The 20,966-nt window shown below is 40.1% G+C and overlaps 1 protein-coding gene and 1 non-coding gene across 10 annotated transcripts in view; one reads left to right on the top strand and one right to left on the bottom strand.

The window, feature by feature from the left end:
* RBM39 (RNA binding motif protein 39) overlaps positions 1–19,627 on the top strand; it is a 39,928-nt gene extending 20,301 nt beyond the window's left edge. For 6 of the 9 annotated variants that reach the window (XM_026455260.1, XM_026455265.2, XM_026455268.2 and 3 more), the window contains 9 exons: positions 637–774; positions 4,423–4,488; positions 8,496–8,700; positions 10,030–10,107; positions 13,732–13,782; positions 15,744–15,825; positions 17,911–18,016; positions 18,488–18,566; positions 18,654–19,627. In XM_026455260.1, the coding sequence (XP_026311045.1) occupies positions 637–774; positions 4,423–4,488; positions 8,496–8,700; positions 10,030–10,107; positions 13,732–13,782; positions 15,744–15,825; positions 17,911–18,016; positions 18,488–18,566; positions 18,654–18,754 (906 nt within the window). In that variant the 3' untranslated portion in view covers positions 18,755–19,627. The remainder of the gene's footprint in view (positions 1–636; positions 775–4,422; positions 4,489–8,495; positions 8,701–10,029; positions 10,108–13,731; positions 13,783–15,743; positions 15,826–17,910; positions 18,017–18,487; positions 18,567–18,653) is intronic. The other 3 variants (XM_026455263.2, XM_026455262.2, XM_026455261.1) reach the window with 3 other exon arrangements.
* On the bottom strand, positions 4,666–4,765 carry LOC111534131. Its single transcript, XR_002729033.1, has one exon. It is a non-coding gene; the product is annotated as a small nucleolar RNA U13 (small nucleolar RNA).
* Positions 19,628–20,966: the final 1,339 nt, after the last annotated feature.

Genomic DNA, 20,966 nt, shown 5'->3' with positions numbered 1-20,966 from the left:
TTAGCCAGGATGGTCTCAATCTCCTGACCTTGTGATCTGCCTGCCTCGGCCTCCCAAAGTGCTGGGATTACAGACATGAGCCACTGCGCCCAGCCAGAAACTGTGCTCTTGGCCGGGCGCGGTGGCTCAAGCCTGTAATCCCAGCACTTTGGGAGGCCGAGACGGGCGGATCACGAGGTCAGGAGATCGAGACCATCCTGGCTAACACGGTGAAACCCCGTCTCTACTAAAAATACAAAAACTAGCCGGGCGAGTTGGCGGGCACCTGTAGTCCCAGCTACTTGGGAGGCTGAGGCAGGAGAATGGCGTAAACCCAGGAGGCAGAGCTTGCAGTGAGCTGAGATCCGGCCACTGCACTCCAGTCCGGGCGACAGAGCGAGACTCCGCCTCAAAAAAAAAAAAAAAAGAAACTGTACTCTTGAAGGTGTAACCCCCTAATTTCCTGCAGGCCCTTGGTAAAATGTAATCTCCTTCCCCTCTGTGAATTTTGCATATGCTAGATGTCTCCTTTTAAGTTGATCCTTATGTAGGGTAGTATTTTTATCACTCTAAACTTTGACATTAGTTATGCAAATGGAAGGCGTGTGTCTTTAAACTGCTGTGTATTAGCTCTGTGACATGCATTTTGTCTTATAGGCAGAGAAAAACAGAGCTGCAGCAATGGCAAACAATTTACAAAAGGGAAGTGCTGGACCTATGAGGCTTTATGTGGGCTCATTACACTTCAACATAACTGAAGATATGCTTCGTGGGATCTTTGAGCCTTTTGGAAGGGTAAGTCCACAGTCTTCAGTGAATCTTTCAGTAGGTTGTTGATCTGAGTATAACTACATAATTTCTGTATGTCCTCCTTGTGTCTGGCATTGTGGTCTTGAGTTCAGTTCAGAACAGCTTGGATTTTGTTCTGGAGGACTTGTCTGTGCTATATACCTAAACCAAGGGTGTCTAACTAGTCTTGTGTTAAGGAGATACAGTTTCCAAGACTGTTCTGTCACTGAGCAATGAACCTTTTCCACTCAGTAATTCTAGCAAAAGGCATAAATTTAAAAGGAGCTAGATAGAACAAATAAAATTTAACTTTTAAAAATGGATTCACCGGCCGGGTGCAGTGCCTTACACTTGTAATCCCATCTATTTGGGAGGCCGAGGCAGGTGGATTGCCTGAGATCAGGAGTTTGAGACCAGCTTGGCCAGTGTGGTGAAACCTTGTCTGTACTAAAAATACAAAAAGAAAAGAAAAAGAATAATCATAGATATTTGAGAAATCTACGTACCATATAAAAATGAACGTCAGGGCCTGGCGTGGTGGCTCACGTCTGTAATCCTAGCACTTGGGGAGGCCGAGGCGGGTGGATCAAGAGGTCAGGAGATCGAGACCATCCTGGCTAACACGGTAAAACCCCATCTCTACTAAAAAAAACACGAAAAAATTAGCCGGGTGTGGTGGTGCGCGCCTGTAGTACCAGCTGCTCGGGAGGCTGAGGCAGGAGAATGGCGTGAGCCTGAGAGGCAGAGGTTGCAGTGAACCGAGATTGCACCACTGCACTCCAGCCTGGGCGACAGAGCGAGACTCCATCAAAAAAAAAAAAAAGAACATCAGGGAACAGTTGATATTTAAATTAGTTACTTCACAGTATGGTTTGTCAAACTGTTGCTTAAATTTTGAGATGGGAGTTTCACTCTTTTCCCCTAGGCTGCAGTGCAATGGCGCGATCTCGGTTCACTGCAACCTCTGCCTCCCGGGTTCAATTGATTCTCCTTCCTGAGCCTCCTGAGTAGCTGGGATTACAGACTCCGACCACCACACCCACCTAATTTTTTGTATTTTTAGTAGAGACTGAGTTTCTCCATGTTGGTCAGGTTGGTCTCAAACTCCTGACCTCAGGTGATCTACCCGCCTCGGTTTCCTGAAGTGTTGTGATTACAGGCGTGAGCCACTGTGTCCAGACCCATTTTAGGTTGTCAGTGCCATATGGACTTGTTGCAAGTACTCAACTCTCCTCCAAACAGCTGTAAGCTGTTAAGAAAATGAGTATGGGCAGGGCACAGTGACTCATCCTCTGCCTCCGGGTTCAAGCGATTCTCCTGCTTCAGCATTCTGAGTAGCTGGGCGTACAGGCATGCGCCACTAAGCCCAGACAATTTTTGTATTTTTGGTGGAGACCTGATTTCGCCATGTTGGTGGATATCTGTTTCACCTGGTCCCAAACTCCTGACCTCAGCACTTTGTGATCCCAGCATTTTGAGGGGCAGAGTTGGGTGGATCACTTGAGGTCAGGAATTCGAGACCAGCCTGGCCAACATGGTGAAACCTCGTCTCTGCTAAAAATGCAAAAATTAGCCGGGCTTGGTGGCATATGCCTGTAGTTCCAGCTTACTACTTTGGAGGCTCAGACAGGAGAAACATTTATAAAACAAGTCAAGCTGGAGTTGTTCCATAGGGTATATGTAGTTTGCTTACCTTTGCCCTAGAACAATTAGTCTGTATTAAGTGCCCAACTCCATTAAACATTATGTAGCAGCTTTAATAAGAAGCCCTTTTTAAAGGTTTAATTTTTTGGAGTCTGAGTCTTGCGCTGTCACCCAGGCTGGAGTGCAGTAGCACAATCTTGGTTCACTGCAACCTCTGCCTGCCAGGTTCTAGTGATTCTTCTACAGCTTCCCTAGCAGCTGGGATTATAGGTGCATGCCGCCACACCTGGCTTTTTTTTTTGAGACGGAGTATCACTTTTGTTGCCCAGGCTGGAGTGCAGTGGCGTGACCTCAGCTCACCGCAACTCCCGTCTCCCGGATTCAAGCGATTCTCCTGCCTCAGCCTCCCAAGTAGCTGGGATTACAGGCATTCACCTCCACTCCGTACTCATTTTGTATTTTTAATAGAGACAGGGTTTCTCCATGTTGGTCAGACTGGTCGCGAACTCCCGGCCTCTGGTGATTCGCCCTCCTCAGCCTCCCGAAATGGGATTACAGGCGTGAGCCACTGAGCCCGACCTTATTTTTTGTGTTTTAGTAGAGATGGGGTTTCACCATGGTGCCCAGGCTGGTCTCGAACTCCTGAGCTCAGGCAGTCTGCCTACATCAGCCTCCCAAAGTGCTGGGATTACAGGTGTGAGCCACCAAGCCCAGTCTAAATGTTTATATTGTTTATTTTTTGCTGACTAATGCTCCTAGAATATTTTATCCGTATCATATATAGCTCCGCTTCATACACGACTACCCCTTTTCTAGAGGCAGCCCTTATCTGTTTTTTTTTTTTTTTTTTTTAAACATTCTTCCATAGACATTCTGTGGCTTAGGAAATACTAGCAAATAAACTTTGCTGCTTTTTTTTTTAATTTTGGTAAAATATACTTAACATTAAAAGTTCCTTCCTTATTTGAGATAGAGTCTCCGTCTGTGACTCTGACTGGAGTGCAACAGCATGATGCAAGCTCACTGTGTAGCGTCCACCTCCTTAACATGTGATCCTCCTGTCTCCCAAAGTGCTGGGATTATAGACCTGAGCCAACCCACCTGGCTGGATGCTCTGTTTTAGTTTTTCACTCCTTTTTTTTTTTTTATGGACAGCTTAATTGGGAGATTGTGTTACAATTTCACTGATTGAAAGTAAACTTAATGGTTTTTAGTTAGTACCGTTCACAGAATTGTGCAGTTAACGCCAAATTCATTGGAATAACTTTTAGTTACTCCATTTTTACAATTCTGCCTGGTATAATTGGAAATTACTGCTTGGTGTTATTAGCATAGTGGGAAGGAAACATTGATTTTGTTTCTACCTTCTAATGGTAATTTACGATGGATTTCTGGTTTTCAGTGGTTTAGTATTGATGTAAAAGATAATCTTAATTTAAAATCATGGTTTTTTTTTCTCCCCCCTCTGCTCCCCAATGCATAATTTCTTGCCTGGGAAGTTTCAAGAGTCTGTTTTTGTTTGACACCAAGTCTCACTCTGTTGCCCAAACTGGCTGTACTAGTGGCATGCTCTGGGCTTGTTACAGCCTCTGCCTCCCGGGTTCAAGCGATTCTCCTGCTTCAGCATTCTGAGTAGCTGGGCGTACAGGCATGCGCTGCTAAGCCCAGACAATTTTTGTGTTTTTGGTGGAGACCTGATTTCACCATGTTAGTGGATACTTGTTTCACCTGATCCCAAACTCCTGACCTCAGGTGATTCGCCTCCTCCAGCCTCCCAAAATGCTGGGATTACAGGTGCCAGCCACCACACCCAGCCTAATTTTTTTCATTTTAAATATAAAATTATAGTTTCTAGACTTCAAAAAGACTTCTTGGTGACGAGGTTTTGTGATAAGTCTTCTATTTTGGAGGATGAGGAGACTAGTAGATTTTTAAAGCCATGTCTCAGGGAATAAAGTAGTTTTGTACTCTGCTTTTGAGTTAAATAGTAATTATGCTTTTCAATTATAGATTGAAAGTATCCAGCTGATGATGGACAGTGAAACTGGTCGATCCAAGGGATATGGATTTATTACAGTAAGTAATTACCATAATTACATTACTTAGGTTTTTTTCTTCTTCTTTTAACTGTATTTGCTGTGTTGCAAATCAGATCAGTCTCTAGTTCCTGGCCTTAAGTGATGTCCTACCTTAGCCTTCCAAATTGCTGGGATTTACAGGACTGAGCCTCTGTGTCTGATCAAAAAAAGTTTTTTTCACAGCAAATTTTAATATGCCCTTGTAACAAAAGGCAGGCACAGCTCACACATGAATGTGAAAACCAAATCATCACACTTAGGAACTCCTAAAATTTTTTGATCTAAGTTGCATAGGAAAAGTACAATAATAGTTAATAATGGTGGGGAAGGCAGCATGTTTAATATTTTCAAGTGATTTAAATTTAGTTTTTGTGGCTGCACGCGGTGGGGTGGGGCCTGTAATCCCAGCACTTTGGGAGGCCGAGGCGGGTGGATCACCTGAGGTTAGAAGTTCGAGACCAGCATGGCCAGCATGGAAGAACCCCATCTCTACTAAAAAGTACAAAAAGTAGCCAGACGGGCCGGGCGCGGTGGCTCAAGCCTGTAATCCCAGCACTTTGGGAGGCCGAGACGGGTGGATCACAAGGTCAGGAGATCGAGACCATCCTGGCTAACACGGTGAAACCCCGTCTCTACTAAAAAATACAAAAAACGATCCAGGCGAGGTGGCGGGCACCTGTATTCCCAGCTATTCCGGAGGCTGAGGCAGGAGAATGGCATAAACCCGGGAGGCAGAGCTTGCAGTGAGCTGAGATCCGGCCACTGCACTCCAGCCCGGGCGACAGAGCGAGACTCCGTCTCAAAAAAAAAAAAAAAAAGTAGCCAGACATGGTGATGGTTGCCTGTAATCCCAGCTGCTTAGGAGGCTGAGGCAGGAGAGTCTCTTGAATCTGGGAGGCGGAGGTTGCAGTGAGCCAAGATCGCACCACTACACTCCAGCCTGGAGGTCAAGAGCGAGACTCCGTCTCAAAAAAGAAATTTTCGCACAGTTGCTACTTTTTAGTAAGCAGCGGTTACCATTTATTATATAATGAAAGTTTTTTAAACGATATGTTAGTCCATTGTGTGTTCCTATAAAGTAATACTCAAGACTGGATAATTTATAAAGAAAAATTATAAAGACAGGTCTCACTGTGTTGGTTAGGTTGGTGTCAAACTCCTGAGCTCAAGTGATCTCCCACTTCAGCCTCTCAAAGTGCTGGGATTATATACATGAAGCTCTGCTTCTGGCTTTAATTTTTAATTAATTAACTTGTTTTTTCATGAGCTAGAGTCTTGCTCTGTTGCCTAGGCCGTAGTGCAGTTGAGACCAGCCTGGCCAACATGGCGAAACCCCATCTCTACTAAAAATACAAAAATTAGCTGGACATGGTGGTGCTTGACAGTAATCCCAGCTACTTGTGAGGCGAGGCAGGAGAATTCCTTAAACTCAGGATGTGGAGATTGCAGTGAGCCAAGATTGTGCTATTGTGCTCCAGCGCTCCAGCCTGGGCAACAGAGTAAGACTATGCCTCGGAAAAAAATAAAACTAAAACTAAATAAATATAAAATAATTTAAGAAAATAGGTTTATTACGTTCTGCAGGCCATATAAACATGACACTAAGAGCTGCTCAGATTCTGTGGTGGCCTCAGGAACCTGTTAATCATGCTTCACAAAGCCTTTACTTGTGGTTATTTCTTGGAGGAGCAGATGTGTCACTTGTAGAAAGGGAGGAGGAGAGAGGAAGACATCCTGTGAAGTAACAGAGCAAGAACTCTTGCCCATTAGCCGGGGCAGTGCACCAAGCCATTCATGAGGGATCTGCCTTTTCATACTTTTTGTCAAGTCACACCTTCCACAGTGGGGATCCCATTTCAACATGAGGTTTAGAGGGGACAAGGATCCAAACTATATTACTGTGTTCCTGTTATCCTTTACGATATTCTATATATACATATATATAGGATGTATATATATGGTCAGCCAGATAGTCATATAGTTGAATGTTTTATACTTCTATCTCTGATAACCTTTTGACACATTGTTAACAGTTAAATAAATGAAGGTCTGTTAACAATCCTTTTTTACTTAAGATCCTTTTTTTAATGTACATACCTCACAACCAAGACTAGAATTGTTTTATCAAAAATGCTTTTGGGCTGTGTGTAGTGGCTCATGCCTGTAATCCCAGCAGTTTGGGAGGCTGAGAGGGTTGGATCATCTGAGGTCAGGAGATTGAGACCATCTTGGCCAACATGGTGCAACCCCGTCTGTACTAAAAATACAAAAAATTAGCTGGACGTGGTGGCGGGTGCCCGTAATCCTAGCAACTAGGGAGGGTGAGGAAGAATTGCCTAAACCCGGGAGGCAGAGGTTGCAGTGCACTGAGTTGGCACCACTGCCCTCCAGCCTGGGTGACACAGCAAGAATCTTGTCTCAAAAAATTTTTTTTTTAGAAGTGTTTTTGGGCCGGGGGCAGTGGCTCAAGCCTGTAATCCCAGCACTTTGGGAGGCCGAGACGGGTGGATCACGACGTCAGGAGATCGAGACCATCCTGGCTAACATGGTGAAACCCCGTCTCTACTAAAAAAATACAAAAAACTAGCTGAGTGAGGTGGCAGGCGCCTGTAGTCCCAGCTACTCGGGAGGCTGAGGCAGGAGAATGGCGCAAACCCGGGAGGCGGAGCTTGCAGTGAGCTGAGATCCGGCCACTGCACTCCAGCCTGGGCGACAGAGTGAGACTCCGTCAAAGTGTTTTTGGCTAGCCATGGCTGCCCTGTGTTAGTAGGGTTATGAGGTGACAGTTGAAGTAATTGTAAGAAGATTTAAGAAGATATGCCTTTTACTTTTAAAAGCGAAGTGTTTTTATGTATTAACATCTCATTATGAAACTTATACATGATGGTACTTTTTTCAGATGTGTGAGCTCTGTAATCTTTTAAGGTCCTGGAAACGGTTTTTGTTTTTTTTTTTTTTTTTTTTTGAGACGGAGTCTCGCTCAGTCGCCCAGGCTGGAGTGCAGTGGCGCGAACTCGGCTCACTGCAAACTCCGCCTCCCGGGTTCAGGCCATTCTCCTGCCTCAGCCTCCCAAGGAGCTGGGACTACAGGTGCCCGCCGCCTTGCCTGGCTAATTTTTTGCACTTTTAGTAGAGACGGGGTTTCACTGTGTTAGCCAGGATGGTCTCAATCTCCTGACCTTGTGATCCGCCTGCCTTAGCCTCCCGAAGTGCTGGTATTACAGGTGTAAGCCACCGCGTCCGGCCTAGAAACAGTATTTTTGAAAGTACATTATATACCTCTATCGGGAAATTAAAATTGTTGACTTATATCTACATTTCAATAAAACGTAAGCCTGTTGCTGTGTTGATAGCGAATCTGTTTAATTTGTCGTGGGGCTGTTACCTACCTCAGTGAACTGGTGAAAGGAGAAAATTATGAAACATAGCTCACCAATTTTATTTTTTTATTCTAGTAACTTTAGTGTGGATATTTTCCACCTTTTTTCCTCCAAATAAGCCATTGTGGGTATATGTGTAAATCAGAATTTTATATATATGTAATTTATGTCAAGTTATGTATTTAATTGCTTATATAAAAGTAGTGTTATTGTATATGTGAGGATTATATTGACTTTCGTCAGTGGGCACATTTTTATTAGAAAAGTACTAAATTCTACCTCAGGTGTTCTGCCTGCCTCGGCCTCCCAAAGTGCTGAGATTACAGGTGGGAGCCACTGCACCCAGCCAGTTTTCACATTTTCTAACCACGATCTCACGTTCTCAAATATAAAGCTGTCATTACTGGTAATATCTTTTATGTAAACTACCGCATCAATAAGCCTAATTTAATTTGCTTGTGTCATCTTCATGTGTGTTATGTTCGCTACTTACCACTTGAAAATTCTACCTTAGTATTCAGGAATAATTATTGAATATATTAAAAATATATTTATATTTTAAAGTATAGTTTATATTTTAAAAACTAAAACACTGTCTCCTGTCCCCGCCTCCCTCATCATATAGTTTTCTGATTCAGAATGTGCCAAAAAGGCTTTGGAACAACTTAATGGATTTGAACTAGCAGGAAGGCCAATGAAAGTTGGTCATGTTACTGAACGTACTGATGCTTCGAGTGCTAGTTCATTTTTGGACAGTGATGAACTGGAAAGGACTGGAATTGATTTGGGAACAACTGGTCGTCTTCAGTTAATGGCAAGACTTGCAGAGGGTAAGTTCCTTGCTACTACGAATGATTTACTGTAGGTATTGTAATGGAAAAGAAAGGTAGCCATGCAAACTAAGAAATGGAAAAAGATTTTATCTTGTTTTGTAGTTGGCGTTATCCTTAGGCACACTGCATGTTATTTTATAGATGATGTGCCTTGTATTAATGTGTGGAAATCTATATTACGTGTTTTGAACGCCACAGCATAATTTGCAAGATTTCCTTTATGTAGTGTTTATATGTCATACTTAGGAAGTTACAAGTTTTTCTTTTTGTAATTTCTTATTTTTTGATGCAGGGTCTGGCTTTGTTGCCCAATCTGGAGTGCAGTTGTGCGATTCTGGCTCACTGCAACCTCTGCCTCTTTGGCTGAAGCCATCCTCCCACCCTAACCTCTAAATAGCTGGGACTAACAGTAGTAAACCACCACCACCATGCCTGGCTCATTTCTGTTTTTTTGTTGTTGGTTGTTTTTTTTTTTTTTTTTTTTTTGAGACGGAGTCTCGCTCTGTCGCCCAGGCTGGAGTGCAGTGGCCGGATCTCAGCTCACTGCAAGCTCCGCCTCCCGGGTTTACGCCATTCTCCTGCCTCAGCCTCCCAAGTAGCTGGGACTACAGGCGCCGCCACCTCGCCCGGCTAGTTTTTTTTTGTATTTTTAGTAGAGACGGGGTTTCACTGTGTTAACCAGGATGGTCTCGATCTCCTGACCTCGTGATCCGCCCGTCTCGGCCTCCCAAAGTGCTGGGATTACAGGCTTGAGCCACCGCGCCCGGCCTGGTTGGTTGTTTTTAAGAGATGGGGTTTCTGCCGGGTGCAGTGGGTCACAACTGTAATCCCAGCACTTTGGGAGGCCGTGGCAGGTGGATTGCCTGAGGTCAGGAGTTCGAGACCAGCCTGACCAACATGGAGAAACCCTGTCTCTACTAAAAATACAAAATTAACTGGCCATGGTGGCGCGTGCCTGTAATCTCAGCTACTCAGGAGGCTGAGGCAGGAGAATCATTTGAACCTGGGAGGGGGAGGTTGCAGTGAGCTGAGATTGCGCCATTGCACTCCAGCCTGTGCAACAAGAGTGATAGTCCATCTCAAAATATATATATATATATATATGGAGAGAGAGAGATGGAGTTTCACAATTGTTGCCCAGGTTGGTCTCGATCTCTTATTAAGTGAACCACCTCCCTGAGTGCTAGCTAAGATAACAGGCATAAACCACCACACTCGGCCCTCCTTGCAGTTTGTTTTAGTGAAGTGATCATGATATTAACCACCCAGGAAACTTCGTTTCTCTGCTGTCAACATAGTAAGAACTTTAAGACTATTCTTTTACAGGTACAGGTTTGCAGATTCCACCAGCAGCACAGCAAGCTCTACAGATGAGTGGCTCTTTGGCATTTGGTGCTGTGGCAGGTAGGAATTGAATCTTTTCTAATTTTAAATCATTGTTTTTTTCATCTAATTCGAAAATTTTCCAAATTTTTACATTCAAAAGGACTCACTGAGAATTCAATTCATCAAGTACTTATAACCTGTTAGTTTCTAGTCTTCTATTTAAGGAAGTGGAGATGTAAGCTAGAATTAACCATGCATCAAAATGAGCTGTCAGGACAATTTTAAACCCTGCACCCCAGTTTTTAGTTGAAATTCATTGACATAATATATTTTAAATTAAGTGATATATTTTAAAATATATCACTTTTATTGAATACTACAAGGTCTATATTGTTTGATCAAAAAAATATTTGTTGTAATATTCGAATTCAGAAAATACTAGAGGCATTTGAAAAAGCTTTACTTAAAACTATTGTAGTAGTAAGAGTGTAGAGACAGTTATTTTTCTTAATAGTACATACAAATTTAAGATCATGAATTGGGAGATGGAGATTTTGGAGACAACAGGAAAAGAAGGGTGAATTGACATTTTTACAGTTGTGTAAAAAGGGATTTAGTTTATAAAACACTCATTCCCCCGTGCACCCCTCCCCACCTTTTTAAATTTATTTTTAATTTATTTTTTTTATGACAGTTGACTTGCTCTGTTGCCCAGGCTGGAGTGTAGTGGTGCAGTCTCGGCTCACTGCAACCTCCGCCTCTTGGGTTCAAGCAATTCTTGTGCCTCAGCCTCCCGAGTAGCAGGGATATTTTTAGTAGAGATGGGGTTTCACCATGTTGGCCAGGCTGGTCTTGAACGCCTTACCTCAAGTGATCTGCCCGCCTTGGCCTCCCAAAGTGCTGGGATTACAGATGTGAGCCACTTCTTTGGGCCCTCATGCCTTAATTACCTGTAACTTCTACATTGACCCAAATCTAGGAGATAGGATTTAATTTTGAAATGTCAAAGACATGCCTTTAGAACATTATAAGAGGAACCTTGTAGTGTAGAGACCCGCCCGCCTCAACCTCCAAAATCCTGGGCTACAGGCATGAGCCGCCTCACCTGGCTGGTCCTTTGACCTTATATACGAAGTGAGACTGTAACTCAGAAGATATATTTTAGACCCTGGTAGTACTGCATCTGAATGTATGGAGAGGTCCTGTGGTTGCTTCATGACTTTCTTCGAAATTGAAGGCTCAATATTTAATTAAAGTAGATCATTTCTGTTCTTATATTTATTTTTTCACTGCTTTGCCTTCTTAGTGGATGTTCTTAAGTGTGTGAGTACCTTTAGAAAACCTGCCTTTGATTTCATTCCCTTTCTATCAGATTGTATGACTTATCTTGAAATTTGACAAGCAGTTACTCCCTAGAATTTCTGATGACGATGCCAGTTTATACTTATAAGAAGTATCAACCAGTAAGGCATTTGTGTATTTAACAGTCATTTGATCCCTCCTTAAGTTATTCCATTGGATTAATACATATTTTGAGTTTATAGTGTTAGCTATTTGATCCTTTATAGTGAATAATTGTCAATTGCTACTTGCTCTAATTGATACTAAATTCATTACTTAGAAAATTATACCCTATTATTGCAGTTTAAAAGGGTTTTTTTTTTTTTTAACTAGAAAACTGTTTACCTATTTTGCTTCCCGTTGTTCATATTGTTCTTTGAAAATTTAGAAAATTTTTAGTTCCTGTTCTAGGTATTCCACTAAAGGGTGGTGAAAGATTTGTTCCTGCCTTCAGGGAATTGATACAGTGACAAAAAGGGGTCATTTATAGACAATTACTGTTACACCCTGGATGCTGTATCAGATACCTTGATTTGCTCTGAATATCTTCAGTTAACTGAAGATAATCCTCTGTTAAATATCAGTTCTGCCGTCAGCCATTATTTCTTTTATTATGTATGACTGTACCTCTCAGGTTCTTTCTTATCGTATAGTTTATATTAAGATTGTTTGAATGTAGGCAGCTAAAATCCTAAAGCTCCATATGGATTCCTGATAATAGTCCCTACCCTTTATCTATGTATCTTGTTATATTCTGTTTTTTAGTGCTGGTGGTAGAGATGATTTTAAAGATCATTCTGTTTTATTAGACTTACTATAAATTTCTTCTGCATTAATAACACTCATGTTTTAGGTGAATATCTGTGTAACTGATGTTTTTCTCCAGATGGTGGTCATTAAAATACTACATATAACCTGTTGAAATAAAATTGTAGAGTGTTCACTGTGTTTGAGACCCTTGTCCCCTAAGTCTTTTTAAGCTATTGGGTGAAACCAGGGGTGGATCATCACTGTATCCACATTATTTTATTCTGCCAGTTTGATAGGCCCTTTCTAAGATAGGTTAGAGTCTTTATCTTTATGAAACCCATGCTTTATTTTTTACTTTGTCACAAATGATATGACAAATCATTTTTGAAATTATGATTGGGTTGATAGACAAAATAGCATGGATTTCTGATATCTATACATTTTTTCCCATTTTAGGAAAAAAAAGACATTGTGTTATTATTTAAAGTTTATTGACACTGTTCACATGGTCATGTCTTCAAGTTCCTTCAGTATACACCAGTTACATTTCTTCAGCTCCCTGAGATGCCAATTTTGAGCACCTGGGACCCAGGTATTTTATCCTGATACAACTTGGGCTGCAGATCCCGGTACTTTTTTGCCCATGTTTTATGATCGTTTTCTGTCCCCAGCAAGAAACCCGTATATGTGGTAATAAAGTGTTGAAATTGAATCAGATTTTAATGAAAATGAGGTTACTGAATCAAAATTTTGATGTTGTATATTTCTATCAAAAGAACTTCAGGAGAGCATTATAGCACTGTGGCAGACTTAATCTTCCGGCTTGCCACTGTTGCACTCTGTAGCAGCTTTAAGACGGCATCCACTGTAGAAATCTAACGATTATATGAGAAAATATATTGGTCACATCCCTCTTATTTTTAATACTGATTGATTTTCCTAAACTTCATAGCTTGTAAGAAAACTCCAGAGATTTTTATGCCTGCCTTGCTAAATTTTTACACTAGGCCAGGAAATCATTAATCAAGTTGACCCATTATGGGCTAGATTTGACAAGTTAAATCTTTGAAAAGTCCTTAAAAAATAATATATACATACTGTTGGAATGGTATATTTCCCAATGGTGATGTTCTTCCTAAATTGGGAAATCATTGAAACTGTTACAGCTTTTTATGTGCACTATTTAGAATTTTACAATATCCTTTTAAAGTGTTAAGTACTATGGCCACTAAAAATATAAATACTTGTATTTCCTCCCAAGTACTTGGAATTGAATTCTCAAGATCAGGGTTTTTCAGTCATTTTCTGACCGGTGTGCTTCCCTTTCCCCATTTCCCATTATTCCCAGCTGTATAGTAGTGTAGTGGAATTCACTTGAGATATGGAAGAGTAGTTTAGTCTAGGAAGAGAGAGGGAAAAGTAAGTTTCCCAGGATAAGAGGGGGAAAAGCCCCAAAGCCTTGTCAATGAGGAATGGGGAAGGAGGTTTTGCTGCCAGGTTTTACTAAGTACATTTCAATAAACCCTGCTGTTGTAGTCCTCTTTTATTAATGCTTTCCTGACATTTACCCTGTTAGTTGAGGCTCTTCATTGTTCCTGCACTGAGCTGTAGAATTCTCTTTTGTTATAGATTTGCAAACAAGACTTTCCCAGCAGACTGAAGGTGAGTTGAAGTGTTTCTATTTTTTATTTTTGCCTTTGAAATAGAATTAAATGTAGTAAGACAGTTTTCTGTATTTATTGTCATATTTTTATACCAGTAATTTGGACTGAATTTTGACACAATGGCACATAGTGGTATATTCATAGTAATCTGTCTGTATTTCAGAAGACCTAACCCAAATTAGTGGACTTAAAAAAAAATCAAAAATGTTTTTTGCTTTAGTTTGCTTAAAATTTTCAGCCTTGTTTTTGTTTTATGCCTGTGTGTTCTGAGTGTTGATAAGTTGCATATAGAAGTCAGGAAATGAAGTATTTTCTTGTTAACGAGTAAGCAAGTATTTTAGAACATGGAATCTGGAAGTTGTGTCAGTATAAAATTATGAATCATGCTATAAAACTCACCTTTTTTTGCTTAAGACATAGTACTCAGTGATTTATTTAAGCTGGTACCAAGCAATAAGAGGTTTATCCAAACTTAAATTACAAGCATATTTCAGAGAAACCATTCATTAAGTAGGCTATAATTTCTTGTTTTTAGTTATCACTAAATCTCTGTTGCTTGACATGAGCATTTTGCTGTTAATGTAAGTTCTGTATCTTTTGTAGGAGTATGCTTAATGTTTAGGGAAATGATTATGAGAAAGATACGTCATGTTCCATCATAGACAAGAATTAAATTTTTTCACAAGATGCTTCTACTCAGTGCTGTTTTGTTAAGAGATTTTAAAAAGATTTTCCCAGATTTACTGTGTTCTGCATTGATCTAGGTTGAACATGAATATTTGTATAGTACGTTTTCTTAATATTTTTTAGTATTCATGGTATATAATCATACTAAACTTGAGAAACTGGAAGAATCAAGTCTTCCTCAGTTGCGTTTAGACTTTCTAGTTTTTTCAAGGATACTTCCATATCTTCTGTAAGCTATTCGGTGATCTTCATTTTTGCATAGTTATAATACACTCTCGAATCTAACTTTTTTCCAGTAGAATTTGATGTTACATTAAAGTTTTGTTTAAAATAAAACTTTATAAAAGAAAAAAATACTTGTATATTACAGAGAAGCTAAAGTACTTGTAATGCTACCAGAAAGTCATCATTTTATGATATATTTTATGCACAGCCCTAATTTCTCGGTGTAATAGTTTTGATACTTTAAGTGATCGTTTATTTTAATTACCGTAATTTCTAATGCACTGTTTTATCCTTAGCTTTGTTGTTATTATGTTTTGGAATGAAATTTGGTCAGATAATATGATTACGGTGAGTTCTGTAACAGCTACTGGTAATATTTTTGTAAATCACGTGAAAGCATTGGAGCAACTGTCTTGGAAAATGCTCTTTAAACTTCAAACCCCAGTATGTTTTGGTAGTAGTGGATATTACACATATATGCTGCTCTTTTCAGTGTTCTTTTATTGTGCTAAAGCATCATTTTTAAAACATTTATTAATAGGATTTATTTTTCTTAATAGGATTGTTATAATAGGATTTATTTTTCTAGGACATTGTCTTTAAACACTTGGATGATTTTATATGTCTTTTAATTCTTTTATAATTACAGTTTGTAGATTTAAAAAACTTCATGGGCAGAAAGCTGAGAGATAGGAAAGGATATAGATTTATTTGGCATTTCAAAGGATTTTGTTTTATTCCTTTTTACTCGGGTATTGAGATTTTGTCTGATCGAATTGATTTTGATAACACGTAAACTTTAATTTCCCTGTTAAAAATAGGATTCTCAAATTTCTGAATGTCTGTTTCAAGTATTAGGTTACCTCAGTTTTCTGGCACTTAAAAGCTACTGATACATACTTTAGTAGCAATATTAAATAAGGTAAAATACTCCAGTGACATCCTAGTTACATGCTTGGGGTGGGTTTTTGGTTTCGTTTTAAAGTATTTATGAGGGATACTTTCATGCATTTTCCATGAAACTAATTTTTCTCTCTCTTTTTTTAGCTTCAGCTTTAGCTGCAGCTGCCTCTGTTCAGCCACTTGCAACACAATGTTTTCAACTCTCTAACATGTTTAACCCTCAAACGTAAGTAATGGACTTTATTCTTGATATTTCCTATCAAGGTGTTAATAGAGTTGTTTTGAAAAGATATTTTCCATATATTTCTCTCTCTTTTTTTTTTTTTTTTAAGATGTAGTTTCGCTCTTGTTGCCCAGGCAAGAGTGCAATGGCACGATCTTGGCTTACTGCTACCTCCGCCTCCCGGGTTCAAGCAGTTCTCCTGCCTCAGCCTCCCGAGTGGCTGGGATTACAGGCATGCGCCACGACACCCGGCTAATTTTGTAGTTTTAGTAGAGACGGGGTTTCACCATGCTGGTCAGACCAGTCTCAAACTCCCAACCTGATGTGATCCACCCACCTCAGTCTCCCAAAGTGCTGGGATTACAGGCGTGAGTCACTGCGCCCGGCCTGGTATTTCCATATTTCATTTGAAACTGCATAGTTTTGATCCTTTTAAAATAATTTTTCAGACAGGCGTGGAAACTATGCCTAGCTAGTGATTAGGATACTAATAACTGTTAGCATTAGAATGCTAGTAACTATGCCCAGCTAGTGATTAGGATGCTATTTTTTAACTCTTCTCATTGGTTTTAAATATCGTATTTATAATATAGTACATCCAATCAAAATGTAGATGTTTCTATTTCAATAAGTTACATTTCATATAATGACAGTTGTATGACTCTTTCATTCAAAGAGTCTTGAATTCTTTTCAAATTTATCTATAAAATGGTGATAAACTTTTGTAGTAAGTATCGTTTAATAGATAGCATTGAAGTATTTAACTTTTTTTGTTGGAGCCAGAGTCTCACTCCAGGTTGGAGTGCAGTGGTGCCACCGGCTTTATCTCAGCTCAGTGCAGCCTCCATCTCCCAGGTTCAAGCAATTCTCATGCCTTCCAATTAGCTGGGATTACAGGTGCACACCACCATGCCCAACTACTTTTGTGTTTTTAGTAGAGACAGGGTTTTCTCATGTTGGCCAGGCTGGTCTCGAAACTCCTGACCTTAAGTGATCTGCTCGCTTCAGCCTCCGAAAGTGCTGGGATTACAGGCATGTGCCATGATGCCTGGCTGATTTTTGTATCTTTCTAGTAGAGATGGGGTTTTGCCATGTTGGCCAGCCTGGTCTTGAACTCCTGACCTCAAGTGATGTGCCAGCCTCCCAAAGTGCTGGAATTACAGGCATGAGCTGCTGTGCCTGGCCCATTTAACTATTTAAAAGTCACTTTCAGGTTATGCGGAGTCATAAAATTAGGTTGGGATCAATGTTTTCTATCTTATTTGGCTTTGATTTTCCCCAGAGCCCTATACCTTTTAACTTTTTTTTTTTTTTTTTTTTTTTTTTGAGATGGAGTCACCTAGGCTGGAGTGCAGGGATTTGATATTGGCTCACTGCAACCTCTGCCTCGTGGACTCAAGCGATTATCTTGCCTCAGCCTCCAGAATAGAAGGGATTACAGGCACCTGCTACCACTCCTGGCTAATTTTTGTATTTTCAGTAGAGACCGGATTTCTCCATGATGGCCAGGCTGGTCTCAAACTCCTGACCTCTGGTGATCTGCCCACCTTGGCCTCCCAAAGTGCTGGGATTACAGGAATGAGTCACCATGCCTGGCCTCATTGAAAATTTATTGTTCAGGGCCGGGCACGGTGGCTCAAGCCTGCAATCGCAGCACTTTGGGAGGCCGAGACGGGCGGATCACGAGGTCAGGAGATCGAGACCATCCTGGCTAACACAGTGAAACCCCGCCTCTACTAAAAAAAATACAAAAAACTAGCCGGGCGAGGTGGCGGGCGCCTGTAGTCCCAGCTACTCGGGAGGCTGAGGCAGGAGAATGGCGTGAACCCGGGAGGCAGAGCTTGCAGTGGAGCTGAGATCCGGCCACCGCACTCCAGCCCGGGCGACAGAGTGAGACTCCGTCTCAAAAAAAAAAAATTATTGTTCAATACCAGACTGCAGTGTTCTTTGGGAAAGAGACATTCTGTCAGTGTGCTTTTTCCCCAAAGTATTTTTTTTAATTCATAGAATATTTAATTTTTTTGATACATTTGTAAATATATATAGTTGTTTCAATAGTATTTAAGAGTCCTTAATACTTTCTTACAGAGAAGAAGAAGTTGGATGGGATACAGAGATTAAGGATGATGTGATTGAAGAATGTAATAAACATGGAGGAGTTATTCATATTTATGTTGACAAAAATTCAGCTCAGGTATTTTCATGTTTATGAATGATGTTAGGTTGTTTGTCTCTACTTAATCTTCACACATATGTGGTGCATGTTATGGTCACTGTCTTCCATTATAGTTTTTTGTGTGTGTGTACCTGAAAGTAGCTTTTAATATAGTTGCTAAATAAACCCTCCAAAATAAAAGAAAATCAGTAACAGTTTGATCAGGGTATGAGAGGAGTTTCTAGTAATGCTCAAAGCTTGCTGTGAAATCTTGGCATCTTGATTCATTCTTAGACTGCATATAAATCACAGAGAAAAGATAAAACAGGGCAAGTTTGGTAGCATAAGTCATTTTCCAATAAAATTCTGCATATACTTACTAGCCAGTGGAACAATTATGGTAAACCATTTTGTGGTTATAGAGCACTAAGTTTCTACAGGCAACTTGAATAAACTTAACCTGGGCCCATTTTGTATACAGCAACAACTTCATTTTTTTCTGTGTTTTAGGGCAATGTGTACGTGAAGTGCCCATCAATTGCTGCAGCTATTGCTGCTGTCAATGCATTGCATGGCAGGTGGTTTGCTGGTGAGTTTGAATTTATTTTTTTGACTCATTGTTATTAGGACTCTAAAATGAAGACGTTAAACCCAACATGTCTGTTTCTTTCAATAGGTAAAATGATAACAGCAGCGTATGTACCTCTTCCAACTTACCACAACCTGTTTCCTGATTCTATGACAGCAACACAACTACTGGTTCCAAGTAGACGATGAAGGAAGATATAGTCCCTTATGTATATAGCTTTTTTTCTTTCTTGAGAATTCATCTTGAGTTATCTTTTATTTAGATAAAAATAAAGAGGCAAGGATCTACTGTCATTTGTATACAATTTCCTGTTACCTTGAAAAAATAAAAATGTTAACAGGAATGCAGTGTGCTCATTCTCCCTAAATAGTAAATCCCAATGTATACAAAACTGTTCTCTTGTTCTGCCTTTTAAAATGTTCATGTAGAAAATTAATGAACTATAGGAATAGCTCTAGGAGAACAAATGTGCTTTCTGTAAAAAGGCAGACCCAGGGATGTAATGTTTTTACTGTTTCAGAAGCCTAACTTTTTACACAAAAGTTACATTTCACATTTCACTAATGTTGATCTTTGGCTGATGGTTGAGCAGGTTTCTGAAATACACATCTAGTGTATGGAAATACAAGACAGCTAAAGGGCTGTTTGGTAGAATCTCATCTTGCATTCTGATCAATTGCCAAGAAAGGGAGATTTCAAAATTACAATATTTCTTGATGGTATCTTTTCAATTAATGTATCTGTAAAAGTTTCTTTGTAAATACTATGTGTTCTGGTGTGTCTTAAAATTCCAAACAAAATGATCCCTGCATTTCCTGAAGATGTTTAGTGAGAGTCTGGTAAGCAAAGCAGTCTGAGAAAGAAATAGGAAATGCAGAAATAGGTTTTGTCTGGTTGCATATAATCTTTGCTCTTTTTAAGCTCTGTGAGCTCTGAAATATATTTTTGGGTTACTTCAGTGTGTTTGACAAGACAGCTTGATATTTCTATCAAACAAATGACTTTCATATTGCAACAATCTTTGTAAGAACCACTCAAATAAAAGTCTCTTAAAAAGGCCACAGGAAATCTTCATTTTTCAAATGTTTTAAAGTTACAGAAATTTGACAATAGAGTATTAGGTTCTTTTAGTCGCAATTCATTACTTTCCACTTGGGAAAATGTGCCAAGTCTGCGGAAACTTGCATTCACCTTGCCCTCCATGAATTCCTTTATGCCATTATAGTCTAGCCCTGTGTATTTTAGAAGAATATATCAAAACTGAGGGGTTTACGAAAAAGAAAAGTGAACAGCCGGGCCGTAAAACCTGGGTATTCTTGGCCTCCTGCATTGGGCATATTTGTGAAGAAAAGTTTCACCATTTACAATACATACTTAACAAAATGGCTTAACTTCAAACTGGTTTCCCAAATTGACATATCTGCATATATTACTGCATTAAGGGGTTTTCAGTTTTCATACTAGTTGGAAAGTAAGCCATCACCATTTATACTCAGTTTGTATCCTTGTAAATCTTTTGAGTAGGCAATGCTGCTCCTAATTTACCTTCAAATACTGATTTCCTTACCTCATTTGTTCAACTTTTTTTTGTTGTTGGCATTCAAGCACAAGTTTTACAAACTTTATTTAAAGAGCTTGAGTTTGGGGGAGCATCAGAATTTCATATGAGTCATTTTGTTTGACATCCCATTGTTTTGGTGATTTAATTTGAATGGAAACTCCCAAAGTTCAATTTTTCTTGAGACGGAGTCTTCTCTTTGGCTCAGGCTGTAGTGCAGTGATGTTAGCTTGGCTCCATCTCCCAGGTTCAAGCAATTCTCCCACCTCAGTCTCCTGAATAGCTGGGACAGGTGTGCACCATTGTGTCCAGCTAATTTTTGTATTTTTAGCAGAGACGGTTTTTGCCATGTTAGCCAGGCTGGTCTCGACCTCAAGTGATCCACCTGTCCTGGCCTCCCAAAGTGCTGGGATTACAGGCATGAGCCACTGCGCACAACCTCATTGAAAATTTCTCAATACCAGACCGCAGTGTTCTTTGGGGCAGAGACATTCTGTCAGTGTGCTCTTTTTCCAAAGTATCCCCTGCCATCAATTTTTTCCTTGAAGCAAGTCTTGACAGGAAACAAATCTGCTGTGTCACTGCTTTCTAGAGAACTGGACCAGCAAACATGGCCTTTAGTGGTTAATCTCATCTGTGCCAAAATTTAGTCACTACCACAGAGTGAAATTTGGTGTTTAAATAACGTTCAGAGGAAATGTGGTTGGAGTGTAGTAACTTGAATAGTGTTGTGCGTGGAAAACAGGTCATTCTGAGTGAAACTGTTTACGTCCAATCAGTTCCTGAGTCAGCATCCCACTGGTTTGAAAATCTGTAGCTAATCTGGTAATGTCCTTAATTTC

The sequence above is a fragment of the Piliocolobus tephrosceles genome, chromosome 20, assembly GCF_002776525.5.
Source record: "Piliocolobus tephrosceles isolate RC106 chromosome 20, ASM277652v3, whole genome shotgun sequence".
Classification (NCBI taxonomy): domain Eukaryota; kingdom Metazoa; phylum Chordata; class Mammalia; order Primates; family Cercopithecidae; genus Piliocolobus; species Piliocolobus tephrosceles.
This window is presented reverse-complemented; position numbering and strand designations above follow the sequence as displayed.